General features: G+C 56.0%; 10 protein-coding genes across 10 annotated transcripts in view; 4 read left to right on the top strand and 6 right to left on the bottom strand.

The window, feature by feature from the left end:
• Nucleotides 1-1,956, top strand: part of L226DRAFT_555675 (uncharacterized protein) — a gene marked incomplete at its 3' end in the record, with an annotated part of 5,069 nt that extends 3,113 nt beyond the window's left edge. The window contains exon 5 of the mRNA XM_067683072.1: nucleotides 1,338-1,956. Coding sequence (XP_067528527.1) covers nucleotides 1,338-1,956 — 619 coding nt within the window. The remainder of the gene's footprint in view (nucleotides 1-1,337) is intronic.
• Nucleotides 1,957-2,597: 641 nt separating this feature from the next.
• Nucleotides 2,598-3,992, bottom strand: L226DRAFT_527542 (N-benzyl-3-pyrrolidinol dehydrogenase; the record flags this gene model as incomplete). The annotated part of the gene is made up of 7 exons (XM_067679130.1): nucleotides 2,598-2,723; nucleotides 2,794-2,855; nucleotides 2,913-2,976; nucleotides 3,034-3,107; nucleotides 3,161-3,413; nucleotides 3,468-3,726; nucleotides 3,775-3,992. The coding sequence occupies 7 exons, from the start codon at nucleotides 3,990-3,992 to the stop codon at nucleotides 2,598-2,600; spliced, it is 1,056 nt and encodes a 351-aa protein (XP_067528526.1).
• Nucleotides 3,993-4,608: 616 nt separating this feature from the next.
• Nucleotides 4,609-6,759, bottom strand: L226DRAFT_385291 (Metallo-dependent hydrolase). The gene is made up of 11 exons (XM_067674422.1): nucleotides 6,632-6,759; nucleotides 6,529-6,575; nucleotides 6,082-6,474; nucleotides 5,914-6,023; nucleotides 5,726-5,858; nucleotides 5,369-5,673; nucleotides 5,223-5,300; nucleotides 5,151-5,163; nucleotides 4,962-5,087; nucleotides 4,841-4,906; nucleotides 4,609-4,785 (listed from the first exon to the last, which is right to left on the bottom strand). The coding sequence occupies exons 1-11, from the start codon at nucleotides 6,645-6,647 to the stop codon at nucleotides 4,669-4,671; spliced, it is 1,404 nt and encodes a 467-aa protein (XP_067528525.1). The 5' UTR covers nucleotides 6,648-6,759; the 3' UTR covers nucleotides 4,609-4,668.
• A 633-nt stretch (nucleotides 6,760-7,392) lies between these two features.
• L226DRAFT_385219 (Metallo-dependent hydrolase) lies at nucleotides 7,393-9,941 on the bottom strand. Its single transcript, XM_067674421.1, has 13 exons — nucleotides 9,586-9,941; nucleotides 9,483-9,529; nucleotides 9,082-9,429; nucleotides 8,983-9,021; nucleotides 8,817-8,926; nucleotides 8,616-8,748; nucleotides 8,455-8,554; nucleotides 8,190-8,394; nucleotides 8,061-8,138; nucleotides 7,989-8,001; nucleotides 7,805-7,930; nucleotides 7,680-7,745; nucleotides 7,393-7,630 (listed from the first exon to the last, which is right to left on the bottom strand). The coding sequence occupies exons 1-13, from the start codon at nucleotides 9,803-9,805 to the stop codon at nucleotides 7,517-7,519; spliced, it is 1,599 nt and encodes a 532-aa protein (XP_067528524.1). The 5' UTR covers nucleotides 9,806-9,941; the 3' UTR covers nucleotides 7,393-7,516.
• An 85-nt stretch (nucleotides 9,942-10,026) lies between these two features.
• On the bottom strand, nucleotides 10,027-12,580 carry L226DRAFT_496217 (Metallo-dependent hydrolase). The gene is made up of 12 exons (XM_067677549.1): nucleotides 12,146-12,580; nucleotides 12,044-12,090; nucleotides 11,627-11,992; nucleotides 11,548-11,586; nucleotides 11,385-11,494; nucleotides 10,883-11,320; nucleotides 10,746-10,823; nucleotides 10,677-10,689; nucleotides 10,496-10,621; nucleotides 10,376-10,441; nucleotides 10,131-10,322; nucleotides 10,027-10,077 (listed from the first exon to the last, which is right to left on the bottom strand). The coding sequence occupies exons 1-11, from the start codon at nucleotides 12,366-12,368 to the stop codon at nucleotides 10,206-10,208; spliced, it is 1,623 nt and encodes a 540-aa protein (XP_067528523.1). The 5' UTR covers nucleotides 12,369-12,580; the 3' UTR covers nucleotides 10,027-10,077; nucleotides 10,131-10,205.
• Nucleotides 12,581-13,364: 784 nt separating this feature from the next.
• On the top strand, nucleotides 13,365-14,510 carry L226DRAFT_474144 (uncharacterized protein; the record flags this gene model as incomplete). The annotated part of the gene is made up of 4 exons (XM_067676563.1): nucleotides 13,365-13,571; nucleotides 13,609-13,834; nucleotides 13,889-14,153; nucleotides 14,192-14,510. The coding sequence occupies 4 exons, from the start codon at nucleotides 13,365-13,367 to the stop codon at nucleotides 14,508-14,510; spliced, it is 1,017 nt and encodes a 338-aa protein (XP_067528522.1).
• A 54-nt stretch (nucleotides 14,511-14,564) lies between these two features.
• Nucleotides 14,565-17,242, bottom strand: L226DRAFT_617802 (asparaginase-domain-containing protein). Its single transcript, XM_067687093.1, has 9 exons — nucleotides 16,689-17,242; nucleotides 16,600-16,639; nucleotides 16,393-16,529; nucleotides 16,243-16,342; nucleotides 16,079-16,189; nucleotides 15,948-16,022; nucleotides 15,869-15,886; nucleotides 15,539-15,807; nucleotides 14,565-15,449 (listed from the first exon to the last, which is right to left on the bottom strand). The coding sequence occupies exons 1-9, from the start codon at nucleotides 17,193-17,195 to the stop codon at nucleotides 14,667-14,669; spliced, it is 2,040 nt and encodes a 679-aa protein (XP_067528521.1). The 5' UTR covers nucleotides 17,196-17,242; the 3' UTR covers nucleotides 14,565-14,666.
• A 158-nt stretch (nucleotides 17,243-17,400) lies between these two features.
• L226DRAFT_617801 (bifunctional tryptophan synthase TRP1) lies at nucleotides 17,401-20,257 on the top strand. The gene is made up of 10 exons (XM_067687092.1): nucleotides 17,401-17,478; nucleotides 17,529-17,693; nucleotides 17,754-17,847; nucleotides 17,909-18,047; nucleotides 18,098-18,194; nucleotides 18,248-18,837; nucleotides 18,891-18,933; nucleotides 18,984-19,743; nucleotides 19,807-19,883; nucleotides 19,944-20,257. The coding sequence occupies exons 1-10, from the start codon at nucleotides 17,437-17,439 to the stop codon at nucleotides 20,067-20,069; spliced, it is 2,133 nt and encodes a 710-aa protein (XP_067528520.1). The 5' UTR covers nucleotides 17,401-17,436; the 3' UTR covers nucleotides 20,070-20,257.
• A 225-nt stretch (nucleotides 20,258-20,482) lies between these two features.
• L226DRAFT_617800 (uncharacterized protein) lies at nucleotides 20,483-21,578 on the top strand. Its single transcript, XM_067687091.1, has 3 exons — nucleotides 20,483-20,831; nucleotides 20,886-20,942; nucleotides 21,007-21,578. The coding sequence occupies exons 1-3, from the start codon at nucleotides 20,740-20,742 to the stop codon at nucleotides 21,398-21,400; spliced, it is 543 nt and encodes a 180-aa protein (XP_067528519.1). The 5' UTR covers nucleotides 20,483-20,739; the 3' UTR covers nucleotides 21,401-21,578.
• A 3,501-nt stretch (nucleotides 21,579-25,079) lies between these two features.
• L226DRAFT_617799 (uncharacterized protein) lies at nucleotides 25,080-26,163 on the bottom strand. The gene is made up of 2 exons (XM_067687090.1): nucleotides 25,687-26,163; nucleotides 25,080-25,609 (listed from the first exon to the last, which is right to left on the bottom strand). The coding sequence occupies exons 1-2, from the start codon at nucleotides 26,134-26,136 to the stop codon at nucleotides 25,364-25,366; spliced, it is 696 nt and encodes a 231-aa protein (XP_067528518.1). The 5' UTR covers nucleotides 26,137-26,163; the 3' UTR covers nucleotides 25,080-25,363.
• Between the last annotated feature and the right edge of the window lie 889 nt (nucleotides 26,164-27,052).

Below are 27,052 nucleotides of genomic sequence, written 5' to 3'. Positions count from 1 at the left end.
TGGGTGTCGTGCTCACCGGAGGCGTTCGAGATGAGGGTTTGGGTCATATGCGGATACGGAAGAGGGTTCTGCTACGGGTTGCTCGGTAGCTGGCGTTGGTACGGAAGACGGTCCTGCTACTGGGTGTGAGGCGGCTGATACGGAAGATGGTCCTGCCACCGGTTGTTCAGCATTCAATGCCAGGGCTGCAGAAGTTGCAGCGTTGGCACGCCTCTCGGCTGTATTAATATCATCGCGGGGTCCGCTCGTATGGCGGGAAGCACCTCGAGTCCTGTCATTGCGAATCCCGTCATCAGTACTAGTATTCCGGACATGGCATTGGGAGCGGGATGACGCTCACCTCCCGTTGTTGTTGGAGGGCCCAGCGGTAGGAGCGGCTGGCGATCCTTGCCGAGGATGGGACCGTGTCGCGCGCGCACGCTTCTCATGGGATGATTTTGGTGCGCTAGTCTTGAGTGAGTGATAGCTGATCACGACAATCCATCAGAGAGATCGTATACCTTGTTTTCCCCATATGGGCCTCGTAAATAGTGCTGATACGATGTGTGCGTGAGTCCGCAGGTGTATTTGTCCTCGCTGGGAGGGAGATACGACTCGGATGGGGTGTTGTATGTGCTGTCGCCGCGTACACGTCGACAGCGATTATAGCAGCACCGAGAAATTCCTCTGGTAGCTCGAGCCTTGGGGACAACGCACCTAACGACATTCTCCTCTCGACAAAAGCATGGTATGAAGTCTGGTGTTGTTTCATTTACTAAGAGCAGCGTCCAGGGCAACTCTCCCGCGCAACTCGGGTACCTGTGCTTTTGTGAGCAGGGGTGTTCATCTCTTCAGGAAGATCTCTAAGCACGCAGAAACAATAGCAGAGATGGAGATAGTCCGTATCCGGAGTGAGTAGGCAGACAATTCCTCAGACTCCTGATTCCGTGACTAGTCCTATGAACACGTTTGGTCTCCGGATCGTTGCGTGAGAGCATACGAGGCTAATTTGCTGCATGCCGAAGTGAGATGGCAAGGTGAACAATCCGCGGCAGATGCTGTGGCGAGGATTCAAGGAGTTGCGAAGATAAAAAGAAGGCAACCATCTACGCGTTGTGGGTCCCCGTGTGTCCCTCCTCCCACGGGGACCACGTGGGTATCAGACGCTCGGCGCGGTAGCGTTGAGCCAGATTTGTATTTTACCTTCAACCATCACTCGGCCTTCTCTAACAACAACTAGGTACATAAGTTCATCTGATCGTTTCGCTGTTAACATATGATTGACATACTTCTCGAACAGGTGTCCCTTCTCGACCCACATGGGTAAGCTTCGTCCTGGTAGTCCTACTGCGTCCTAGCTGGGTTCCGACATCGACCCAAGCGATCTCACTATGGCTTGTACCTAACGAGGAGACGAGGAGGAAGATAGAAACGGCGATGAAGATAGGGCCGCCGACGACCAACTCCCCCTCTTCGTTCCCTCCTTTTCAGCCTCACGTCACGCTCGCCTCGTCGTCGGACCCCACCGCGCTTCGAGCCGCAGTGCCCCGTGACCAGCCGGCTATCCCGGTATCTTTCAAGTCGCTCGAGGTCGGGGAGAAGTACTTCATGTCGGTTTTCGTCGCGGTTCACTCCGCTCATGGTTCGCCGCTGGAAACACTACGGGAGCATTTGCGCGCGTCCCTCGGAGACGCCGCCGTCCCGCCCGTGGCGCACCTGTCGTTGTACTACATCGACAAGGCCGATAAGGGAGAGCGCGAGTACGTAGCTCGGAGGCTGAAGAGCGAGCTGCGCGTTCTGGAAGGCGGCCGTGGGGACGAAAGCGTTGTCAAGATCGCGTGTTTCTACGACGATATCGAGGAGGAGCAGGACCCGGAGCTCATCGACGGCTTTGATGGCGAAGAGATTTGGTTAGTCAGATGCAAGGGGCCAGTGCCGAGCTGGGAGGTCTTGCAGAAGTTCATTCTCGCGAAGTGATTATTCCCTACCGGATGGGACTGTGAGTGCTTGACCCATGTTGCCGTTGTTGCTTCCTGCTCACGCTGGAAGTCTGGCAGACGTCGTCACCGTCTGGGATGTCTGAAACGATTTGGTGCTTATAGTCACATCTAGTATGGAGTTCCGACTCTCGGCAGCTTATTGCATGCGTTCATGGTCGGCACGACAACAAATTGATGTTAGTTCTATATGCGAGCGTGCGTGCCAGTGACTCGTACTACGTGGGGAATGCGGGCTTGAGTGCGACCCCCTCATACTTTTCCTGGTCGTTGTTTGGACGCTTGCTCATACATCCATTGATTTTGAGTGCTACAGAGTCCAGTGCAGTTTCGATATCTTCGTATACAGCGATTGTTGCATATGCCACCCTCGCCCCACGTAACGGCTCAGAGGCGTCGACTTGACGAGCAAACAGACAAGGTGTATCGCGTTCTGCAAGGGAAGAGCTTGCGCCTGATGTGCCGAAGAAGGCGGTCCAGCCATACAATCGCTATGCCGAGGAAAACGAGATGAATCGGCACGCCGCTCGGAAGTCTCAAGTTCACGAAGTCAATAGTACAAGCTCTACGGCTCTCAGAGGGATACAGGATAAAATCCGGGATGCTTGCAGTGGATCCAATTCAGTAAGCCACACCCGAGTTGGGCATGATGATCTTCCTGCCGGTGACTTCATTGGCCTTCAAGGCGTCGAGGACCTTGTTGATATTGTCCAGGGAATCTGTAGAGATTACGGGCTTGATAACACCCTTCGAAGTGATACAAGATGGTAAGTATAGAATCGAGATCAGTAAGGACTCCGAGGTCACGACGACATACCCGGGCGAGGAGGTCCAGAGATGCCTTCAGGTCATCAATGGTTCCATATATAGAGGTCTTCACTGGTGTCCCATTCGCATCGTTAGCATATCATCTGCCCAAAGCGACAGGATCCTTACCGTTGATATGCCATGTGATATATATAATAGGCGTGATGGTGAGCTGAGCACTTGAGAGACCAACCTGGAATGCATTGTGATGTCAGTGTCGTGTCTCCTCGTTTGGACAATTTCCACCTACCAGCACAACGACGCCTCCCGAGTTGCTGAGGTCACCTCCGACTCTCTTCACGGCGTTGGAGATCAGGTTGAAGGCTAGACATGGAACATTCAGTGAACATCAGGCACCGAGTGTGTGATGCACTCACACTGAGCGTCGACCACGAAGTCAATGGCGATGTCGACCGTGAACGGGTTCTCGGCAGTATCGGCCGTGGCCGCGGTGAGTTCAGCATGGTCGAAAACCTGCTCTGCGCCCAGAGACAAGGCCAGCTCCCGAGCCTCAGGCTTGAAGTCGCAAGCGTACACAGTCGCGCCGTAGCTCTTCGCCAGTTGGACAGCCTGATGGCCCAAACCGCCCACGCCGTAAATAAGGACACGCTTGGTGGTCCCGGGCCGAAGCTGTCACAGGATACACAGTCTTGCGAAGAAGCATGATATCGCAGGAATACTCACCTCAGCCACGTTGTGAACCGCATTATAGACGGTAATGAGCGAGTCTGCAGACACAGCAGCAACCTCTGGAGCAAGTCCTTCGGGAACCGGCACAAGTTCGCTAGCAGCGACGACCAAGTACTCTGCAAAACCGCCATTCTCCCCTAGTCCAATACTGTCCGAGAAGGGTGGGAATCCCGGTGTGGCTCTAGCGCATGGAATAGAATCCCACACTGCGTAGAGCTGACCCTTGACGATGCCAGTCACCTCGGAGCCCCACCTGATAGAAGGTCAGCAGAATGATCCAGTTCGTCGGACACAGACGTACTCGACCGCATATCCTACGTTCTCGTGTCCCATAACATAGGTACGGGGGTTGGCGACGTCATCGGATAGGAAGTAGACGTCGGAGTGGCAGACGCCAGCAGCAGCGACCTTGAGCAAGACCTGCTTCGAAGTGGGAGTTGGGATCGGCGTATCCTTCAGGACAGCTTTGTTGTCGCCCGGAGTGTAGAAAGCAGCGCGCATGGTACGGACGGCGACCATCGTAATCAGTTTAGAGCGGTTATAGAGACGAAGGAGGTCGGTGGTTGTTGCGAGAGAGGAGTTGAGTTCTGTGGAATATGGACAGAATCTTAGAGCGAAGAGGTTTATATATGTATCGTGCTTGATGTACGAGGGGCCGTGCTGTACGGAGAGCACCTGTGGACACCATCCTCACCCTGTACAAGAGTCGGAGCGTGTCAGACGACCCGGGAGCGGAGAACAGCTTTACTCACCTGACATGGCGTTCAAACGCGAGACACGGCGGTTAAATGTGGGATTCCCTTGAATTATTGAGGCAGCGCGCCATCGGCGCACATACATTGCAGGACTGTGCGCGCCCCGGCCACCTGTACGGAACAATCGGTGACAGACATATATTGACCGAAGCCTACACCAGATTGCTCGCCGTGTCCACACCGAGCCTACACCAGATTGCTTCACCGTGTCCACACCGAGCCTGCGGAATGAGCTCGAATTGGCCCCAAGGTGGCCCTGGGGATGTCACCAGCGCTGCGCCACTGCGGTGTCCGAGCTACGTGGGCCTTAATCGTGCCTGAAGAACGCGCTCCAAGGTCTAGACACAGGTTATCGGATTATACAAGGCAGCGACCAGCTTACCTTGGCTGTTGAAGCCATCAAACCGATCCGAAGGACGAGCTCAGCGCCGTTGAGGCGTTCAATGAGCATACTCGACTTTCCCGTACGTGGTGAGGATATACTGGATGAATTTGCTCCATTGGCGCTCCAGCATTCCATACGCACGAGACTTCTCATCGTCGCTCAGGCTGGAAAACTACGGTTTGAGATGTGTCAGTATTTTCGCACTCAATGACAGGTGCTTCGCATACCCTGATGCTATCCCAAACGAATTCTCGTAACGTGGCAAGCGTGTTGACTTCACTAGCAACGAATACCTGCAACGGTACTAGGGTGAAACAGGGATCGCTAGATACGTGTTTGTCTACTTGCCTGAAAGAAGTCGAACGATAGACCCATGTTCCCGAAGATCGATGGATCGTCAGAGCAGAGCGCGACGTGAAGACCTTGATTCATGAGTGCAGGAAGGGGATGCATCGGCATGGAGCCGCAGAGACGCTATGACGTGCGATGAGCTGTCAGCGAGTGCGGAGATTGCGTACTCCAGTGATCAGGGCGTACCAAGATTTCGTTACTAAACGGCCACGTCCATCAACACCCTGTAAATGCGGCGATTTGCTGAGGAAAACTCACGATATAGGGCATACTTCGATGCAGATCTCCCGTTCCTTGCACAACTCCATGAGCCGAGGATGCTTGTAGAGCGAGAACCTGAAGATTACCGTATAGTTGTCAGACACCACTTCAGCCTACCCCACCAGCTAGACGTTCTTACGCACCCGTGTCCGATCCGTTTTGTCCCTAGCAAGATCGCGTCGTATAAGTTCATGTCAGCTGGTGATCCATCTCCAAGCGTCTCCCCGGCATGGAACATGAACGGGATATAGAGCCCAAGCTCCTTCTGACGCTCAATGAATTTGAGTAGGGGCTCTGCATAGTGGATCAGGGGCTTGAGCGAGTCTTCTGCACCGACGAGGTCGAAGCCCGCGATGAGGTGCGGGAATTCTTGCGCAAGAGCGAGGCAGTCTTCAAGATAGTGCTCAAGCTGCTCAGGAGCAACGAGCCGGAGTGTCGAGTAGATGATCTTCGCGGAGTCAGTGCCAAATAACACCTACAAATGATAGAACACCGTTCACCCGTGATCCAAGGAAGTCATCCCCCCGTCCTTGTTTCGTTAAGTCTTCCTTGACCTCTTTGACCACCCGGTCGAAAATTGCAAGGCAGTCGCGGTGTGAGACATTCTTGCGACCATCCGCCCCAGTCACAAAGCTGTGAAACGGGGTCAGAATCACCAAAGGAGAGAAACGGCGAGATGTAACCTCACTCGCCAAAGAATATCATCCGGGGCTCCGTGTAAGAGATACCGTCCTCCACAGAGGATAGGAAGAACTGGCGAATATACTCGGTCCAGAGAGGTATATACCCATACATTCCCTGGGAATACATGCCATCAGTGGATGACAGGCAAACATGAGGCGACTTCACTGCTCACCTCGCTAACCGTGAAAGTGCTCTGGAACTTCTTCCATATGAGATCGGGGGTATTATGGGTTCCATATGCCTCGGACGGGTTGATCATCATAGCATCTATGACCCAGCGGTCGAAGCCTTCTGGTCCACCAAGCGCCGGACTGAAGTTGTTGCGAGCGTTCTGCAGAGGTACCCAGGTGTCCGGTTTGTAGGACGAGTCAGTTAGGCTGCATGTTGCCGTCCACTCCTCTTTAGGAAGGGCAGAGAAGATGGGAAGGGTTGTCTTGATTGTCGTCTCAGTAATGGGCGCGGATGCGCGGACGTGTATCGCAGGGTACAAGAGACCCAAGTTGAGCAGAATGTCAGGGCGCACCGTTGCGCCGAGGTGAATATGCAGCAATCCGCCCTTCGGCATCTGAGAGACGAACCTTTCAGTACCGTTGAACTTGGGAAAAATCATAGAACAGACCTTGCTGAGGATGTCGAAGATCTTGGTTCCTACTATCTTCTGTCGAGCTAAGATCGCGCATGAGGAACCCAACATACGAGTACGAGGCCTAAGATGCACGTACCAGTGAGAAACTCCATTCCGGGAAATAGTTGTTGCGAGCCATGGATGTGGTTTACTGTCAGCTTCGGCCTCTGCCGTTCGTATGTGTCTTATGATCTCGTCCGCCCTGCGCTCCTCTGACGAGAGAGCTCGAGAGTTCGCGTGATCGACGCGCCTCGCTCGGTCTTCGAGGATGAGTGCCTCTCGTTTGGCCAAATATTCTTCCATGACCAGTTCGAGGGTTGGAGGGACGGGGATGTCGTCAGTGTACTTCGGCCCTTAAGTACTTACGCAATCTGCAGCGCTCTGAAGTTCGTCGGATGACCTCTTCCATCGAGTCATCCGAAATCCCAATCGCATGTATGTAATCAACCGTATCGATCACCGAGGATCGTCGGCCTGCTTGCTTATATTGGGGATTGATGCAACCTACATAGGCGTTGACAGTGTGAGAGGTGTACGAAAGATCGCAGCAGGTAGTGTTGACATGGATTACTGACCTACCTGCGACCACCCTTCGAGGAATACACCACTAGAGAGCATCGTAAGCGCTCTTCGCCGCTGAAGAATGCCACGAGCCGGCGGCGGCAGTCTCAACACCATGCGGTCTGTTCCCACCATGTCGATGAACTGTCTCGGAGCTGACACTGTTAGACACATTCGCAGCACAGCTCGCCATTTAGTGCGAATGCACCCATCCCGCTATGAATTTCTGCTGAACGTCAGTCATCGTGTATATCGTACATGGGCAACGGTGGGACATTGGGCCGTTGAAGACCCGCCTTCAGTGGGGCCGAAGTTGAATCCTGGCGGTAAGGGGTAGGCTAGTACGGTGTTGAACGATGTCGTCTCTTCAGATGTCTCTGCGAAAGTCAGGTTGAGCTGCGTCGATGGCGATATGTAGGTATCACGTCTTCAACGTGTCAGCGAACTCGCTTGTGATCCATTCGACAAGCTTTGACCAGCGCTGATCGTGAAGAGACAAAGCGCGAGCTTTATCCTCCGGATCGAGACATGAGTACTGGGAAGAGGTCAGAACTATCCTCTCAATGACGGTGGGACCGGCGTACCTTCAGGCTGTCTCTACCCATCTCTCTAAGTGTGATCAAGCCTGTGACCTCGCTCGCGACCAGAACCTGCACAGAGTAGTCATCAGCCTTACGCTTAGAAGCCACATCTCGGACTGCTGGCACACCTGGAAGAAGTCGAACGAGAGACCCATGTTCCCGAACATCGCAGGGTCATCGGAACTCAGCGCGACATGGATGCCTTGGTTCATCAAGACCGGCAGAGGATGCATGGGCATCGACCCGGTGTAGCGCTTGAAACCAGCACTATAAGTAGTGTCATGACGACAGATGGATGTCGCGAAATCGTACCAGGATCTCATTCCTATCTCATGGTTTTAGCTGACTCTGAGAGAGAGAAATGGTATAGTTCTGAAGACTCACGAGATAGGACAAACTTCCACGGCAATCTCCCGCTCCCTGCATATCTCCATGATCCTCGGGTGCTTGACGAGAGAGAACCTGGGCAGTGTGTCAACACATCACCCATCCTAATTATGGGAAGACACGCACCCGTGTCCAATGCGCTTCGTCCCAAGGAGGATCGCATCGTATAAATTCATATCCGCAGGGGTACCATCTCCAAGAGTCTCTCCGGCGTGGAAGATGAACGGAATGTCGACGTCAACTTCCTTCTGACGTTGTACGAACCGCTTGAAGGGCTCGATGTAGTATACCAACGGCTTCAAGGGGTCTTCGTGTCCGACCAGGTCAAATCCTGCACGGCCACATCAGCTAGATGAACAAAGAAAGCTGAGTGAAGGGATGCCAGTCGTACCGCAGATCAAGTGAGGAAACTCTTGCTTCAAAGCGATGCAGTCCTCCAGATACCATTCGAGCTCCTCGCAAGTCGCATCGCGCTTCGTACAATAGATAATCTGGAGCAGTCCTGTCAGCGGTTTTCCTACACGCAACGCGTGGAGGGACAACAGCTCTCACTTTCGAGCCGATGAACGCGTCCGCCCTGCCCTGTTTGGCGAACTCCTCCTTGACTTCCTTCATCACTCGATCGTAGGCCAACAGCCACTCTCGATGCGGGACGTTCTCCTGCCCGTCAGGGCCAATCATATATCTGCACACCATACGTGATTGAGACGACGCTGAGCGTACGAGTAGAAGACACAGACAGGGCAAGCTCACTTGTACCAGAGCGGCATGCGCGACTCGATGTAGGATATGCCGTCCTCGACAGACGAGCGGAAGAACTCGCGGACGTAGTCCTCATACACCGGGAAGTACCTAGACATTCCCTGCCACATCGAGCTCGTTCAGATACGACGTGTATGCACGCACCGCTCGTACGTACCCGCGCTACCATGAAGGTCGTGCCAAACTTCTTCCATATCTACCACGAAGGAGCCATCAGCAACCCTTGACATATGGACGAACGCGCGTGGCTGCTGACCTTGTCAGTAGTGTTGTGAGTCACGTATGCCTCAGACGGGTTGATAGTCAGCGCAGCGACGACCCAATCATCAAAGCCCTCAGGTCCTCCAAAGCCGAACGCCTCCCTTGCGCTAGTCAATGGCACCCAGGTGCCCGGCTCGTACCCGCTTCCCGTGAGGCTCTTCACCGACGTCCATTCGCGCTCAGGAAGAGGACAGAACTCCGGTAACGTCGCCTTCACGTTCCCCGCTGTGAGTTTCTCGGTTGTGCGCACGTGGATCGCGGGGTACTTGAGGGCGATATGCAGGAGAACCCGTGCGTTGACCATGGCATCGAGGTGTGCATGAAGCAACGCTCCCTTCGGCATCTGCACTCATCCACATGAGGTGCATACGCGAAGTACGAAGAGGCGTGCGTTACCTTACTCGCAATCTCGAACAGCTTCGTCTTCACGATCGTCTCCCGGGCTACCGTACTGGGATCAGCTACACCCTCAGACGCCTTCCTAAGCCTCCGAACGTACCCGTCAAGAACCCCATCCCAGGGAAGACATGCATGGACCCAGGAATCGGTGGAGCGTCGGGTCCCCATACCGTCTCATTCTCCTCCGAACGGATGCGCCTCACGATCTCGTCCGCCCTCTTCTCGGCGTCCGTGGCCTGGGCGAGCGCGAGCGCGTCGACTCTACGGCTGCGGTCTTCGGCGATAAGCCGTTCGCGCTCTCGGATGTACTCGTTGTTCATGTATATGATGATGACGTGAGAGGCAATGTACCTAGGGGCCAAGAGGATGAGGATCGACGCGGTTCATATACCTTTGCAATCACCGGAAATGAAGTCTGAGTCATACATATCTGATGGACGCTCGTATGCGGTCAGATGTCTGCTGTTGGCCAGGTGATAACATTGAACTCAATGTCCGGCACGGCCGTCCACTGTCCAGTTGCCACACCCACACACGCTCGGTTGGCTGATATGATCGTTTGCTTTCAATGACGAATACGACAGAACATATTCTGCAGTGGAATGTATGTTAGCGATGGGATAAGGATACGTTGATAGCACTTACCACTAGACCCTGTTACCCTCGTTCACGCAATACATATAGATAGGTTACAACATGATCAAGATGCGAGCCGCGCTTTTAGTTCCTCAGCCGTTCGGCTGTCCCGTACTCCAATATGTACTTCACGAACCGAGCCCAACGCTTTTCAAGCATCGCGAGCGCATGGTCCTTCTCCTGCTCACCCAAGCTCGAGAACTGCGAACATGTCAGAATGTACATGAAGGGAATAGAAGTACGACGACGCTCACTCGAATGCTGTCCCAAACCAACTCGCGCAAGGTGTACAGGCCGTTCAGCTCGCTTGCTACGAATACCTACGTCTTTCCGTCAGCAACAATGAAACGTGCATACGCTCGAAGTTGAGCTACCTGGAAGAAGTCGAAGGTAAGACCCATATTGCCGAACACTGCCGGGTCGTCTGAACATAGTGCGACATGCACACCATGGTTCATGATAGCAGGCAGCGGGTGCATTGGCATCGAACCAGCAAGACGCTAGGGGCGACATCAATCACAACGCCGACTTCGTAAGTTCTGGAGGGGAACGTACCAGGATCTCGTTGCTGTGGTGCACAGAGATGAGCCATGCGTCGTCGTTAATAATAAGAAGAGGACATACGATATCGGGCACATCTCAAGACAGATCCCTTTCTCCCGACAAATCTCCATGAGATGTGGGTGCTTATAGATCGAGTAGCTGAAAATGGAGTGTCACCGACAAAGTACATGCATGCAAATGGTGGGAAATATACCAACCCGTGTCCAATGCGCTTCGTGCCCAACAGGATCGCATCGTAGAGGTTCACATCGGCAGCAGAGCCATCGCCCAATGTCTCGCCCGCATGGAACATGAATGGTATACCCACGCCGAGCTCCTTCTGCCGTTGCTTGAACCTGAGGAACACGTCTGCATACTTAATGAGCGGCTCAAGCGAGTCTTCGTGACCGACGATGTCGAAGCCGGCAACAAGATGCGGGAACTCTTGCTTAAGCGCAAGACAGTCCTCAGTATACCATTCGAGCTCTTCGGGCGTGCCGATGCGCAAAGTCGAGTAGATGATTCTCGACCCGACGAACTCGTCTGCGCGTCCCTGTGCTGCAAGGGATGCCTTCACTTCGTTGAGGATGCGCTCGTACATCTGGAACCATATACGATGCGGGACGTTCTCTTCACCGTCTGCGCCAACCATTTGCCTATAAGCGGCAGTGAGCTTGGTGCACTTTCGCCGAACATGCATGAAAAGGGCATAATGCTTACTTGTGCCAGAACAGAATGCGAGGCTCAACGTACGAAATCCCATCCGCAATCGAAGACAGCAGGAATTCGCGGACATACTCGGTCCATATAGGTACGAAACGGATGAGACCCTGAAAGCAAAGTGAGTACAGATGATCGAACTTGATTTTGTGTTCAAACTCACATCGGAAACCATGAAAGTACTCCCGAATTTTTCCCATATCTGCGCACGCCCCAGGTGAGCGTTGGGTCTATTGGTGGACTCGCAAACTTGCCTTCGCCGTACTATTATGGGTCCCGTACGCTTCAGCGGGTTCTATCATGAGAGCGCCGATGACCCAGCGATCGAAACCTTCTGGTCCACCTAATGCATCGCTGAAGTTACGTCGGGCGTTGTTGATGGGCACCCAAGTATTGGGATCATAGGATGGGTCGGTAATGCTCGGCAGCTGGGTCCATTGAGTTTGTGGCAGAGCACGGAACTGGGGCAATACAGTCTTGAAGGTACCCATGGACAGCCTGCCAGGGGCCCGTACATGGATAGCCGGTTGCTTCATAGCAAGTTTGAGAAGGACGTCGGCTCGGACGGTAGCGTCCAGATGCGCGTGCAGGAGACCACCTTTCGGCATCTACGGCACGTCATGGTATGAACCAAGGAGGTATTCATGCACCTTACGCACCTCGCTCAAGATTGCGAAGAGTTTTGTGCTCATGATGGTTGAGCGAGCTGTGGCGAGTGTATATGAATTATGTGTCGCGACGAGATCCATGCATGTACGCACCGGTCAAGAACTCCATTCCAGGAAACATCTGCTGAAAGCCATGGGGATGCTCTACCACGCGTTTCGAATCCCATACGGTTTTCGCCTCCGTAGTCCGGATCTTCCTCAGGACCGCGTCGGCTTCGATCTCATCTAGGGAAGGTTTCCTGTGGGCGGCATGGTCGTGTCGGAGAGCTCGATCCTTGAGCATGAGCTCATGACGTTCGCGGAGGTATTCTTCCATATTGATGGCGAGTTCAGTTTGAGTCTGAGGACCGAAGGGAGTTGGTGGTGGTGGTCTGGGTATAAGAGCGGTGTTTCATAGGTTCGTGGCGGCTGTAGGCGGTAGCTGCGGCGAGTGACTAGGCATGCGCGGTCCTCGAAAATAACAAAAGAATATTGGCATCTGAACATATGGCAATAGGCGACATGGCGACAGAGGACCAAGAGCAGCTGGTGGGTACTGAAGAGGAAGACTCAGGGGCGATCGTGTGGGTACCGCGCAGGCGCCACCGCGTTCACGCGTCGCTTGGGACGCGCGAACTCTATCCGCGACCGCCACCATGTCCGACATCTCAGACGATGACTTTGGTATGTTTTCTCATTGTCTGTGTCTTTGAACCGAGGACGTCTGAATATGAACGAAGGTGCGCGACTCTTTCAGCGAATAACTACGGCCCAACCACCCCCGCCCCGCCACCCAAGTCCCGCCCACGCTCGAACAGCGTGAGACCCGTCGCAGGCCCGTCCACCAAGCCCCCGTCGAAAAAGGCCGCGATCAAGAAGGCTGCCAGCAAGGCGATTGAGATCGAGGAGGACGACGAGGAAGTCGTGTTCGTCGAGTCCCCCAGCGGCAAGAAGCGCAAGACGAGCGAGGAGCCGGAGGAAGACGCGGCAAAGGGCAAGGGCACAAAGAAGGCGCCTGCACGCGCGGCGAAGTCGAACGCGAACGGCGCGACGAAGGCAGCGCCGGCGAAAGGGAAGGCGAGGGCGAACGCTGCTGCGAAGGCCAATGGCGCGTCAGGCGACGCGATGGAGGTGGACAATGACGGTGTCCTGGAGGTTGACGAGGACGAGCCACCGGACGCGCCCGTCCAGCGCACTGCACGCAACGGTACAAGGCCACCGAGGGCGAAGGGAGGTGTGACCGCTGCTGCTGCTGCACGTCAGGCGAGGGCGGAGGAGAGACTGAATCGCGAGGTCGAGCACCTACGCGCGCAGTTGGAGCAAACACGAGAGAATGCCAAGGAGGTACGACGTCTCAGTATCGAGCTGCTTCCTAGGTCTCACAACGCGACTTGAATCATATCAGATTGCTGCACAAAGAGACAAGCTGGCGTCCCAGCTCGAAGACGTCTTCCGCGTCCGTACCACAGAGGCCGAGCAATCTTTGGCTGATTACAAGGCGCACTACGATGAGAGCATGAAGCGTAAGTTCTGGCCCCAAGTTGCTTACACGACAATCTGACAGCGGTACAGGGAAGGAGAGCCTGATACAAGAACTGACGTCGCGTCTTACGAGTCTACAATCGCCCTCCAAAGCTTCCAAGTCAGACCAATCCTATACCCTACACTTCCTGACACGAGAAGCGGCGGAGGAAGAGAAGCACGCTCTGAAGGAAGAGATTGCCCGTCTGCATGAGACCATCAAACAGCGAGACGAGGCGTTGGCGGGCAAGGAGCAGCAAATTGCGACACTCCGGGGCGAAGGTGAGTTCATGCGATCTTCTCTCTGCCCGTTGTCTGAGCGCGATCCGGCTGCAGCGAAAACCCTGCAAATGGAGCGGGACGCGGAGATCGAGCGGTCGAAGAACCTGCTCGCGCAAGCCCAACACGCTCCTAGGCCCGCGTTCAGTGGACCGTCACGACGCACCGAGCAGGAAGTCAAGAACGCCCCCGTCATCCGGATATACGAGGACATGACCAATGTACTCATCACATCCGTCAAAATGGAGCGTTCGCCCGCTTTCCCTGAGCTCGAGGAAGAGATGGCTTTGTGCATCTACACCTACATGAACGACGACTTCAAGTTCTGTGAGTATCATCTACGTACGTCGAAGAGGCGAGACTGACACTTCCTCTCTCCTCCACAGCGTTCAACTTCTCGCTGCGCGACACCTACGTCAAGCCAGACGATCACCCCGAAGGCGAACCTCTGACACGGGAGCAGCTCGTGCAGAAGGTGCGGTACGAACCGCGGGACCTTGATAAGGAGGATCCGGACATCGTCAGCCGCCTGAATTTCTTCAAGGACCCATTCATATTCGCACGCGACCAGATGACAGTCTTTCTCAAGACGTTGACTGAGACCATCGGGGGCATTTTCGAGGAGGACGAACCTGGCGATGCTTCGGGCCCTCAGACCGAAATCATCGTTGTTGACTGAAAGTCCACACTTTCCTCCTTGGCTTTGCTGGGTTACGCTGCACAACGGTCTCGTGCTTGTCATGGTGAAGTTTCTTGTCTAATGTCTCATGGGGTTTTGGAGATACCTACTGTAGCCTATACCTATCTTGTTTTGATACTACGACTTGCAAAGCGATCATGTTTGTCGTGGGCTCACGTCAGCCCCTGCCTTCCTCCAGATGTTCAATACCCGCTCGTCCCGCGCATGCATCGCCTTGTTAACCGCAAGCGCCACGAACCCGCCTTCGACGTCCAAACCGCTCAGGTTCGCACCTGTCTTCACCAGCAAGTCCACAAGGTCCTCATGGCCTTGTCTCGCAGCATAGTACAGCGGCGTATGCCCCAGCGAATCGCGCACATGCACGAGCGCCCCGGCCTCCAGGAGCATGCTCGCCGCCTTCGTATGTCCGCCAAGCGCAGCAGCGTGCAGCGGCGACCGTCCCGACGAAGGGTCCAAGCAGTTCGCCAGACCGCCCCCCACACATACCCCAGGCCCGTCCGTGCCCCCAGACTCGGCGGACAAGCAGAACGCCAGGCCGTCCGTGTCGTCGCGTGCGGCAGCAAGGTGGATGAGGAACGGGAAGAGCGCGCTCTCCATCAGGCTCGCCTCCGCCGCCGTCCAGCTCCACGGCGCCGTGGCCTTGTCGGCCTCTTCGTCCGCGCCCACGCCGTCGATGACAATCCGCGGCGAGCGTCCAGATGCGGACGAGGTGGGGGAGGAGAGCCGGAGGACCTGCGAGAGGAGGCCCTGCATGTTCTCGAGGCTCTGTCCGATGGTCGTCGGCTGGCTGAGCACGGCGGGGATCTTGCTCTCGGGCAGAGTCAGCTCCCCACGGAGGGGCGTCCCGATCAGCGAGCGGACCTGCGCAATGGACAGCTCCGGCTTGGATAGAAGGTAGCTGAGCTTCGTCAGCGCGCACTGTGGCGAACGGTGTGGTCAGAATAGTTCGATTGTGGGCGGGACCAGTGCTGTACTGGTATCGATCCGACGCGGCGACGGCGACGTACCTCGGGCGTCATGTCTCCTCCGGGAACAACGCCTGCTTGGATGAGACTGCGGCCGGTCTCGTAGGCATCCGATACAGAGCCTTTTGTGCATTGTGTGATCGCGACGATGACGACTCCGTTGTTGCATGCCTCTTTGAGAGCTTCGACGAGGTCCGCACGTTGCGGAGCGTTTCCAGCGCCAAATGTCTCCAGTACGACGCCACGCGTCGGAGGCATGAGGAATGCGCGAATGGTTGCCCCGGTAATGCCAGGGAAGAGGCGGAGGGTTGCTGGGCGTGGACTCGCTCATTGGCTTATGCGAATAGAGAGATGATGCGCTCAGCAGCTTACCGACATGCGGGCTCATGACTAGAAAAGTGTCAGCGGGTCAGCGGCGTGAATAATGTAAGAGCGCGATGGATGGACTGACGCTTGTGGGACCGGAATCGACGCAGGTTCGTCTGGCGCATGACATCGTGCCAGTTCACGACGATATCGATGCCAACTGTGCAGATAATTGAGAATGCAGGAACGTTGTAGCGTGGATGATCCGAATATCACCGTTGACCAGCGGAGGGAAGTTCGGGCTGTTGAACGCGTTCAGGTCGTAAGATGACATCTTCGATACCCTGTTGCCTCGGAACAGAGTATGATTGAAGTAGAGACAGCATTCTACGGATCGAGCGCTGTCAGAAGACATCCGCATGTGGACACAGCTTGCATACCTGGGATTATGTAGTGCCCTGCAATCACCAATGCGCCGAGAAGATTGTCTACAGCGTCGTTGCGTAGCTGTGATAGTGGGATCTGGGCGCCTGTGACGACCTAGAGAACGAGGTCATGATGGCGTACAAAGGGAGCATGTGTGGACGTACGACTGTTTTCCCGAGGTCTTCTAGCATGAAACTAAGCGCGGACGAGGTGTAGGACATGGTGTCCGTGCCGTGCAAGATTACAAAGCCGTCGAAATTAGAGTAGTTCAGTTCTATGTCTCTGGCGATCCGGATCCAATCTGCACTGAGGCAAAGCGAATCGCTCAGAGATATGGAATGCGAATGTACGTACATCAGTCGGCCACTTACCTTGAATCTCGATGTTGCTACTGTCCAAGAGTGGGTGCCACTGTGGATTTGTCAGCATTGCATTCAATCTGTGTCAGAGTGCTGCAGACCTCTAGAATGGAGTACCGGATGCGCTTGCTGCTGCCTTCCGGACCGCTGCTCCTCGGCGTCACCAGGGTAGGCAACTGAGCCTCGTACACATCTTCTGCCACCTTCCTGCACACAGGTTGGCGCGGTAGCATCTTGTCCGCAGTAGGGGCGAGCGTTTCCGGGGTGCCTATTGGGCGTGATGATCGGACTGACAGAGTGAGGGACTGGTAGGTTGGGGAGTCGTGCGATCCGTGTCGACTGGGAGAAGGCTCGCGGCTACTACTGAAGGACGACCCGGTTGGAGTGCCCTGCCCGCTGTTGGTCCACCTCCTGTAACCTTCCAAAGAACCGGAGTGGGAGAAAAGCGACTCTTCCAGCGGGTCGTGAAAGCGATGCTGGCTGTGAAGACTTTCGGTGAGGAAGTATGGCTCTGGGACATACCCCTGCTGGCTGAATATCATATTGATGGTCCCACCGGTGTTTATAATCAACACCTTGGATTCATCGGAAGACGTTGACATATCCATGTCTCGTTCTGCGGTAGTCCGAGGCGGAAATGAGGCGAGATGGTGGTCGAGCCGACAACCTGACTCTGAGGCGAGGAGGGCGACGCGCTCAATCTATGGGCGCTAGCTATAGATTAGATCCCGGAGTAATCTCGATCATTATTCATGATCTAGCCGAGATTACAGAAACCTCACTTTCTCTTAAAATGACTGTACACCCCGGCTTGACTCCTACATCCCCCCCCCTTCTCTTTCACCCACCATGGAGGCTATCAAGAAGACATTCGAGGCTAAGAACAACTCGGTGCGATGCGGTGGCCTGTATGACACGACAATTATTGACGAAACGTGCAGACAAGTCCGGCTCTGGTCACTTTCGTGACTGCGGGGTACCCGAGGGTCGAGGACACCGTACCTATCCTTCTCTCGATGCAGGAGGGAGGAGCAGACATCATTGAGCTTGGTGTACCGTTCTCTGATCCAATCGCGGATGGGCCAACTATCCAGGAAACGAACGTGGTACGTCCTTCATCTTCCGATGCGCAAGACTTGCGATGCGACCCATGCCCGGCGTTGTAGATTGCCCTAAAGAACAACATGGATTATGTGCAGTGCTTGGGTATGGTACGGGAGGCACGTAGCAAGGGATTGACTGTTCCCGTGCTATTAATGGGTGAGTCACTCCTGCTTTAGGCGTGCGCATGACTCAAGTTTACCACGACCGTACCTCGCAGGCTATTACAACCCGCTCATCGCGTACGGTGAGGAGAAGGCCATTCAAGATGCTGCCGAGGCCGGAGCGAATGGCTACATCGTCGTCGACCTTCCCCCAGAGGAGGCAGTCGCGTTCCGTGACAAGTGCCGCGCAGCAAAGTCCGTCTCTCGTTCGCTTCCATCCATGACACTGACCAAACGTGCCTTAGCCTCACTTACGTCCCTCTCGTTGCTCCCTCCACTTCCCTGTCCCGAATCGAGTTCCTCGCCTCCATCGCCGACACATTCATCTACATCGTATCGAAGGTTGGCTTCTTCGCTCGTAAGAATATTTGGCACACTCACATGACGCGGTCTAGATGGGTACCACAGGCTCCTCAGTCACAGGCACGATGAACTCCGCACTCCCGGACTTGATCGCGCGCGTACGAGACTACACCGATGTTCCTCTCGCCGTGGGCTTCGGTGTCGCCACGCGCGAGCACTTCGACCTCGTTGCCGATGCAGGCGCGGACGGCGTCGTCATCGGTAGCCGCATCATCTCGGTGATCAAGTCTGCGGCCCAGGGACAGGTCGCGCAGAGAGTAGAGGAGTACTGTCGTGAGATTAGCTTGAAGGGCCAGCCGCCGAGGCGGCCCTCCGCATCCCACCGCCCGTCTTCGACCCGCTCAAGGCCGAGCGTGAAGCACGCCGTCTCAACGGAATCTGCGCACCCCAATGTCCTGCCGCCGCGCTTCGGTCAGTTCGGCGGTCAGTATGTGCCGGAGGCGCTCTGGGACTGCTTGATCGAGCTCGAGGAGGCGCACAACGCTGCGATGAAGGACCCCGAGTTCCAGAAGGAGTGGAAGAGCTTGTATGGCTACATGAACAGGCCGTCAAACCTGTACAAGGCCGAAAAGCTCACGGAGCATGCGGGCGGCGCCACGATCTGGCTCAAGCGCGAGGACCTGTACGCCAATGCCATTCACCTTGCTGCGCCCCCTTTTCTGACGTCCATCTCAGGAACCACACAGGTTCGCATAAGATTAACAACGCCATCGGTCAGGTACGAGGGAGACTCACACCCTTAGTGTCCGGAGCTTACCCCGTCACTAGATCCTCCTCGCGAAAAGGTTAGGCAAGACTCGGATCATCGCCGAGACCGGTGCAGGCCAGCACGGTGTTGCGACCGCCACGGCTTGCGCACGGTTCGGGCTCCAGTGCGTCATCTACATGGGTGCAGAGGACGTGAGGCGGCAAGCGTTGAACGTGTTCCGCATTCGCATGCTCGGCGCAGAGGTCATCCCCGTGCATTCTGGGTCGTGTACGCTCAAGGATGCAGTGAACGAGGCTCTGCGCGACTGGGTGACGAACCTATCGAACACTCACTACCTCATCGGCTCCGCTATCGGACCGCATCCGTTCCCCACCATCGTCCGTGACTTCCAGCGAGTCATCGGCCAGGAGATCAAGGAGCAGCTGAAGGCGGAGATCGGGAAGCTCCCTGATGCTGTCGTGGCGTGCGTCGGTGGCGGCAGTAACGCGATCGGAACGTTCTACGACTTCATCCCCGACAAGAGCGTTCGTCTCATTGGCGTAGAGGCGGGTGGAGAGGGTCTGAGCGGCGACAAGCATAGTGCGACGCTGAGCAAGGGCCATGCGGGCGTCTTCCACGGAGTGAGGACGTACGTGCTGCAGTCCGCAACCGGCCAGATCGTCGAGACGCACTCGATCAGTGCGGGCCTGGACTACCCCGGCGTCGGACCTGAGCACGCCTGGCTGAAAGACTCTGGTCGCGCGGAGTACACCGTTGCGACGGACGAAGAGGCTCTCCGTGGGTTCCGCATGCTCACGCAGCTCGAGGGCATCATTCCAGGTATGCACTTCTAGCTCGAAATGTGCCTGGAGTGTGGACGACATTGACTCGGTTCATTTCCAGCGCTGGAGTCCTCGCATGCCGTTTGGGGGGCTGTTCAGCTCGCTAAGACCCTCCCGAAGGACGCCAACATCGTTATCGTGCGTCTTGTCCCCTTGATCTTGAGCAGCATGGCTGTCCGCTGACATCTCGGCCCGCAGTGCCTCTCCGGCCGCGGCGACAAGGACGTTGAGCAGATCTCGCAGCTCCTCCCGGGGAAGTGGGAGGAGAAGCTCGACTGGCACATCTCTGCGACGCCTGGAGAGCCGTCTGCAGGAAAGCAGTAAACAAAAGCGTAGGATTGTATTGGATCAGGTGCGCACGTATAGCATGTACAGACTAGACGGGGTCGGCCCCGAGTGTATTCCGCGCAAAGTAAATGTAAAACTTACCGCTAGCTGTGGCTCAACAGTGCCCAATGTGAAGTGTTGTCGCATCTCTGGTCGTCAGTTCTGGAAACGGCCTCCTCCGCCACGAGGGAACAATAGCGAAACGTGAACATCCAATGAGCAGCCGCTGCCGTCTTCATTTCGTCAAAGATCAGAACATATCTCTTCCAGCCGCGACGTCCTGGCAGGCAATATCACGATCAATGCATAGGTCCCATGCCGCAGCAGCGTGGCCAGGAGTTGCGTATACTTTCCCAAAAGGTCGAACAATAAGACTTTGAAACCGGCGCTCGTCGACAGCGTGGCCCCTACCGCCCGGCCGTTCCCTCTACGCCACAAGCGGCGTCTCGGCTTTGTGGCATCAAGATCCCGAGTGGTTCAATGGCCCACCCTGGAACTTGTCCCTCCGGGACGCATGTTTTCGCGGACAGCAACTTGGGCCCCGCGCACAGCAGAAAGGGGTCCCCAGGAACAGTATGTTGCGCAGCCTATAAGAAGATAGAGAGCAGGAACGACATGTCATCTCCTCAACTCCCTTGTTCACAATCGTCCTCTCGCTCGTAACACGATGTTCGGGGATTTGTCCGACGAGTTCCTCAACGGTGATGTTACTTGGCGGCCCAACCAGGAGCGACGGCGCGCAAATGTGCATGCGTCCAGGTACGTATATGAAGTCCATTCCATCCATACACACTCATCTGACAGCTTCCATAGGCTACACTGCGAGAAGGTCGCAGCAGAGCTCAGAGCAGCTGGGCGCTCTGGTCCGGGGTACGTCAATAACTCACGCTGTGGGCGAGACGAACCGGGATTGACGACATTTCGTGTCACACAGGAGAACGGTCTCAGAGGACGAGTTCATTCACCTCTTCCTCACCCGCGAACAGCTCGAATACCTGTACTGGCCGTCCAGGCTGGCGCGCATGGTCACGCCGCTAACGATCCCCGAGTTGCGCCCGCCTTCAGCTAATTACTATGCGCCGCCTATTTCGCAGGATCCGTCGCAGGCGTGGCTGGTCTGCGGTGGTATACCCCCGCGGGATCACTACTTCGCGAAGAAAATGATGAAAGAACTGGAGACCTTCATGTCGATGAGGCGGTGGAGCGTAATCTGGCCCGAATTACGGAATGCGATGTTGCGATATATACCGGATGATCTCTGGCCATGGGCTCTGGCAGCTAGCTCGTTCGTACCTTTATCCGCCGTTGAGGCGTACGGCGTGTTGTGATGTACTAGATACATACCTGGACTGCTTCTTACCATTTAGACTGCGTTATACGATATCTTTCATTCGGTTTCGATTACGGTTACTCACTGCGATATTGGCTCAGCACATCTTGTTGTATGTACTCGGATTCGGTGTTTGTCTCATTTACGATCTTGATGCCATATCGTTCAAACGGGACGAAAGTAGCGGTTTGAATACAAGTACAATGGCCCTGCCATCAGTGATAGGTGAAGGCGACTAGGAGGCAAAGAGCATCTTTTTATCGTTTGTGAGTAGGCGAAAGGAGTCTTTGTGATATTGTGAAGAGTGGCGCGTTGATAGCGGCGTTATGAGTAATGCGTGCTTGTGTTCAGTGGCTATCCTTTCGGGATAGCGATTGAACCCGTCAGGTTGTTCCTTTAGGTACTATGTGGGTCCCGCGGATGAATGGACATTATAACAGCCAGGAAGCCGATTGAAACCAGAAAGACACATCCAAGACTGTTTGTTATACTACCTTTGTCCGTAAGGTGTTTGTTGCCACTAGGGCGTACGAGGATATAACATCGAAGAGCCCGTCCTCCATGAGTATCGTCAAATCCCAACCCACCTCATCTCGACACTCGAGGAGCAGATGCCACCGCCCACCATAGCCCGATGCACTCTTCATAGTAAGCGGACGTCTCCCCCTCTTCACCGACTTCGTCGAGTCTCATGCTTGTCCTCCAGTCATCCAATCCTTGGGTCGCCACATCCTTCCAGAGAAACTGGCCTCTTCACGTCATACGGAGGGCGTTCGCACGAGTCGAACCACACCAATCATCGAGCTCACCCCCGGGATCGCGCACCGCGCTTTGGGCTTTCCCTGGTCGCGTACGATCGCAACCCGTCGACGTGGACGGCTCTAGTTTTCTTTCCCTCCTACGTCCGCCCTCTCGTGATCAGTCGCGTGCCAGCAAACCCGCACCGAACGTTCCAGTTACCCTTGCGCGACCGGACCGCGGGATACAGGGGAGCTCCTTCCAATCGACGCTTCCGACAACCTGGTGAGTACTACACCAGCTCAACACAAGGTAAAATATCACTGACACGAACCATTCAGGAGCCGCCGCGAGGGTGGCCCGATCCGCTCTCGCACTCGATCCGCTCTCGCACTCGATCCGCGGGGCCGTCTCAACACTCCTAGGAGGGGACGTCGGAGACTGCGAAGCATTCTTCGCAGCCCTGGTGAACGCGACGCTCGCGCACACCTTCTGTGGGTACGGATGTGTACCGTGCGAGCTCACCTTGAAGGCCACTCTCCCGGGGGGGACGATCATACGCCACTGGTCCAACGTGTCATCTGGTAAGCCAATCAGCTGTTCCCGTACCTCTACGGTCATACTAAAGACACACCTGCGTAGACCAACAGCGCGCCTACCTCCTTAGTAAGGAGAAGCCCGAGTCTTCCGATGACTCTGAGTCCGAATATGCAACCGCTCATGCGACAGCAGATGGTCATGCTCGCACCCAACCCGACGGGAGCCTGAGCGCGACGCTAGCTACATCCACGTCCTGGCAGTGGTCTCTCTCTCCATGACATCGTGCCGGGACAACGCGTGCCACACTCGCAATCCCTGCTCTATCATTGGCACCCACTGCGGTTGGACGGGACGTTCGGAATCGCTTTGCGCTGGGAGGCACAAAGCTTGCTTGATGATGCATGGAAGAACAGTCTCAACGCAGCTTGTCTGTGAGGTGCGTTTCGATGACAGGTTGGTTCATGCTCTAGCCGTTTGACATGCCTGCCACAGGACCTCTCCAGGGTTAAGCAGCTCAAGCGACGTGCGTGGTCGTGAGGGGCCTTTCAAGAAGCGCGTCCGGAGCCACGGTGATTGCATACCACCGCCCTCGTCTGGAAAGTCCTCGCCGCTGGATCAACAAACGAACGGGAGTAGATAGGCATGCGACGTACCGTGCCACTACAAACTCCGAACCACCCCGCTCCGACTCGGTCATCTGCCAGTTTGCATCAGGATCATACAGCGAAGGAGTTATACCTGGCAAATTCGTCTGCACGGTCATGTCACTCCATGCAAGTCACGCCGACTCGGTTCACCCAAAAGGCTCGCGCTGCCCCCGGACCCCTTACGTACCACGCTCAGCTTCATGGTGCACTTCGGCCTCTTCGCCATACCGATGCCCCATATCGTCTAGGACCTGCGCTCCTGATCGCCTCCGAAATCTTCTCCTACGCCGGCAACCTCGACCTCATCTCTGGCGGCACCCATCCAGCGCTGCGACACGAGTGGACGACCTTGCGCCTGCGCGTACTCGGCGACTCGAAAAGGGCCTATCCCTGCAGACTCGAAGGAGACTCGCCGGTGCACTTGGCCGCACATAGCGCGGCAGGTACGAGCAAAGCAAAGCCTATTCCATGGCACACAGAGCCAGCAGACCACGCACCTCGGGAGTAATGGATTGCGGACAAGATGGGCCAACAACGACCGTGCGGACGAGGATGCTTATCTTCAGACCGTCCCGGACCTGGCTGCCGAGTCGTCGCCCAATTAGACATCCGGTCTACGCTGGCAACCTTGACATTCACCGCCCGTTCAATCCAACAACAGGCGCACTCGATAAGGCACTCTCCTTCGACGGGTCTGAGGCTCGAAGGAGAACGGTGAACCACACACAACTGGCACACCGCGGCACGCAGAGACGAACGAGGGGCCCGTCGAAGGCGGCGCGAAGCAGGCTTCGCCTCCCCGTCGACGAGACCACTGCCTTGCTACTAAGCCATTGCCGAGCAACGGCAAATCAGCATGCGCCCCCCCCCCTCCCCTTCTCCAACATGCTCGAACGCAGGACCATGGCATCGTGGGATCTCGGCAGATCTCGCGCACCCTTCGAACTACCCCACCTATCTACTACCCGCCTACGGCCTTGACCTCGGGGCCTCGGCGTGGAAGCGTCTCAGTAGTGCTCCATCAAATCTCCGACGACATTTACGGCAAACTGTCCTCCGATTTTCTCGATGGTCAAATCATTCGGAGGCCCAAGCAGACGTGGGAGCCACCACGATACCCTGATAGTATGCGTCCATGTACGTACATGAATTTCTCTCCATACCATACAGTGACACTCAGCTGACGGTGATGGTCCCCTTATAGCCCACACTGCCATCCCAGACATGTGCCAGAGCCAGGCATAGGTGCGAACTCCCACTCGCGACCTCAGCGCGGAATCCAAAGTCGATGTGGCGTCGACAGATACGCAGCGCCCTTGAAGACCCCGTAGACCCTGAGCACAAGTATGCATGCGGTAAATGATGCGTCGCAGGGCGGTTTTAGGCTCTGCGGGCACCCTCAACGCCACACCACACTCACCGCCCAGTCTGGCTCGTGGACGGTCTCGATGTCCGGTTCCCCAGGCCGCCAATCCAAATTGGTACTCGACGAAGTCAAAGACTCGACACCCTGATCCTTCCATGCCGAGACCGTCCAATGCATCAAACAGCCACCTGCGAATTGGGACTCGAAAAAGTCGAAGACTCGACCGACACACTTGTCCTTACATGCGATATCTCGACACGTCCAGAATTTGTCTAGGACGGCTGAATACCAACACAACCACGCTAAGCGGCCCCCCGCGGGTCTAACTTAGAGAAAGCATTTGTTGTAGTTGTAGTAATGCCTGTAAAATAGCACTACACAACACCATCCCATTTTAACGTCGACAGTACCGCAGAAGCGGCTGACGATATTGAAAATAGCCCTTCCAAAGATGCAATCGATGAAACCGAGAACTCGAACACTCACCTAGTGACCGTGACTACATAGGACGGCTCGGTAAGTTGAATTTGAAGCCACACCCCACTGCACTCCTTGAGTTGAGCCTCCACTTGTCCCGGGCCCGTGGTCGGAAGAACCAGCCCAGTGTCATGCCGCCTCTAAATACCGGCAGAACAGGAATATTCTATAGTCCATGGCGCCTCCTCTCGAATCATCCTCGCCGATTGGCGTAGTACTTCCGGCGAGCGACCGGAGCCGCAACGGGGGCCGGCGCAGCGGCAGGGGCGGCCTCGCGCGCCCGGCGGGCAGCGCGACGGTCGAGCCAGGCGGTATAGTTGTCCACGCCGCGGTAGCTGCGGCGCGGCGACTGGCCCACGGCGCACTGGTACGAGACCGTCGTGGGGCAGCTGTGGCCACTGGACGCGCCAGAGTTGGCGCTCAGCGTGCCCGAGGAACTCTGCATGCAGGGGTGCAAAAGTCCGTCAGTCGCGCTGTCCGTATGAGCTGGGGCGGGGGCGGGGGGGAGCGACGTACGTAGAGGCAGAAGAGCCACTGGTTGCCGGTCCAGTATTCGCACTGGAGGGTGTTGTCGTAGGCCAAATACAGCACCTCAAGCAGGTCCGTCCCGCCCGTCTCCTTGAGCGCGCACTCGTAGACGCACCCGCCCGTCGCGGAGAGCGTCGCGGGGCAGCCGGCGAGCCCGGGGACGGCCAGCGCGCCGGTGGCCGTGTCGTAGCTGCACGAGTCCATCTCGTCGCCGTACTCGCAGTTGAGTGAGTTCGTGTCCGTGCGGTAGTCGGCGGAGGCGAGCGGGAGCGGCGAGCCGACGAACTGGGTGATGCTGGTCGCGCATTGGTATGGGGGGCGGTAGAACGAGTCGCCGGGGGAAGGCGACGCGCGCGGCGCGAGGGCGTGGCCGGCGGACGCGGTGAGGGCCAGCGAGGCGAGCGAGGTCGCGAGGATGGCCGGGGAGAGTGCGAGCATGGTGGGCTGGAGGGAAACAACTCGCAGACGGGGCAGAATAAATATATAAAGATGGTGGAGGCGGAGGCGCGATAGAGGAGGGCGCGCGCGATCGCGCCGCGGCAGAGATATCGTCCGGAGAATGCTCAACCGCTTTGCGCCTCTTGCATGCGGCGGTGAATGCTTTCTGTCACTCTGTCATGGAGGGGGGTCTAATGGTGCCTGGCTCTTGGCAGCGGCTCCGTTTAGTGAGTGCATTATGCGCCTCCAACAAGGCAGCGAGCCTCAAGGAATCCGCGTATCTCGGTCTACTTTAATGTATCGTTGCGTAAGTAGCAAACTCTTGCGCGCGATGTCAAGTGGTTAATTACCGCCATCAAGCTGCTGCTGCTTCTGCGGATGATTACAACGGGACAGGCGCCAACGCCTCGAACGTACCATGGGCTCGTTGGAGCAATGTCCTATCGACTTCTAGTACGGCAGGGTCAGAAAGATGTCCAGTAGTGTCGGGCTACTCACGAGAGCATCCTTTTGGCACTCTCTTGAGCACATGGACGAGATCTATCGAGGAGTTGACTCGTCCAATGGACATACCCACGAAACGAGAGGCCCCACATCCACGACCAGTATGGGGAAGTACAACTCCATCCGCGCGTTCCAACTTGAAACCCTCAAAAAGAGAACAACGTCTTCCCGCATGTCTGACGTGCCAACCACAAACACTAAGCACAGTCCAACACGGTATACAGCAGATCCCGATCGGTCGGAGGCTCACGCCCGACCGACCGACGGCTGCTCTCCTTCAATCAAGAGTCGCCAGTTGGCGGCCTTGCGGCCAAGACATACAGTCATCCACCGCTCCTTGAGACACCAAATTGTGAGAGCCGATAACTTGGCTGCATCTGTTCAGTAAAGCCTAGAAGCACCTTCGACGTGT

Source organism: Lentinus tigrinus, assembly GCF_003813185.1.
Source record: "Lentinus tigrinus ALCF2SS1-7 unplaced genomic scaffold L226scaffold_81, whole genome shotgun sequence".
Taxonomy (NCBI): domain Eukaryota; kingdom Fungi; phylum Basidiomycota; class Agaricomycetes; order Polyporales; family Polyporaceae; genus Lentinus; species Lentinus tigrinus.
Note: the sequence above shows the minus strand (reverse complement) of the source record. Positions and strands in the feature narration are given on the sequence as shown.

Coding starts and splice junctions, on each gene's coding strand:
- L226DRAFT_385291 (XM_067674422.1), bottom strand. Junction 6,024..6,081: donor GCACTTTCACGGTTAGCGAG/GTGAGCAGTGAA, acceptor ATGTATTCCCAG/GGAATGTATGGGTATATACC. Junction 4,786..4,840: donor TCGTTTGGGATAGCATCAGG/GTATGCGAAGCA, acceptor CTCAAACCGTAG/TTTTCCAGCCTGAGCGACGA.
- L226DRAFT_385219 (XM_067674421.1), bottom strand. CDS start 9,805: ATGAACAACGAGTACATCCGAGAGCGCGAACGGCTTATCGCCGAAGAC. Junction 9,530..9,585: donor TGGGATGGGGTTCTTGACGG/GTACGTTCGGAG, acceptor CCAGTACGGTAG/CCCGGGAGACGATCGTGAAG. Junction 8,555..8,615: donor ACGCGTTCATCGGCTCGAAA/GTGAGAGCTGTT, acceptor GGACTGCTCCAG/ATTATCTATTGTACGAAGCG.
- L226DRAFT_496217 (XM_067677549.1), bottom strand. CDS start 12,368: ATGGAAGAATACCTCCGCGAACGTCATGAGCTCATGCTCAAGGATCGA. Junction 11,993..12,043: donor TCTTCGCAATCTTGAGCGAG/GTGCGTAAGGTG, acceptor GACGTGCCGTAG/ATGCCGAAAGGTGGTCTCCT. Junction 11,495..11,547: donor GTACTTTCATGGTTTCCGAT/GTGAGTTTGAAC, acceptor CTTTGCTTTCAG/GGTCTCATCCGTTTCGTACC.
- L226DRAFT_617802 (XM_067687093.1), bottom strand. CDS start 17,195: ATGGATATGTCAACGTCTTCCGATGAATCCAAGGTGTTGATTATAAAC. Junction 16,640..16,688: donor TCCGGTACTCCATTCTAGAG/GTCTGCAGCACT, acceptor ACAAATCCACAG/TGGCACCCACTCTTGGACAG. Junction 16,190..16,242: donor AGGGCACTACATAATCCCAG/GTATGCAAGCTG, acceptor CTCGATCCGTAG/AATGCTGTCTCTACTTCAAT.
- L226DRAFT_617801 (XM_067687092.1), top strand. CDS start 17,437: ATGGAGGCTATCAAGAAGACATTCGAGGCTAAGAACAACTCG. Junction 18,934..18,983: donor TTAACAACGCCATCGGTCAG/GTACGAGGGAGA, acceptor CCCCGTCACTAG/ATCCTCCTCGCGAAAAGGTT. Junction 19,744..19,806: donor GCTCGAGGGCATCATTCCAG/GTATGCACTTCT, acceptor GTTCATTTCCAG/CGCTGGAGTCCTCGCATGCC.
- L226DRAFT_617800 (XM_067687091.1), top strand. CDS start 20,740: ATGTTCGGGGATTTGTCCGACGAGTTCCTCAACGGTGATGTTACTTGG. Junction 20,832..20,885: donor GCAAATGTGCATGCGTCCAG/GTACGTATATGA, acceptor CAGCTTCCATAG/GCTACACTGCGAGAAGGTCG. Junction 20,943..21,006: donor GCTGGGCGCTCTGGTCCGGG/GTACGTCAATAA, acceptor CGTGTCACACAG/GAGAACGGTCTCAGAGGACG.
- L226DRAFT_617799 (XM_067687090.1), bottom strand. CDS start 26,136: ATGCTCGCACTCTCCCCGGCCATCCTCGCGACCTCGCTCGCCTCGCTG. Junction 25,610..25,686: donor AGTGGCTCTTCTGCCTCTAC/GTACGTCGCTCC, acceptor CCCTGCATGCAG/AGTTCCTCGGGCACGCTGAG.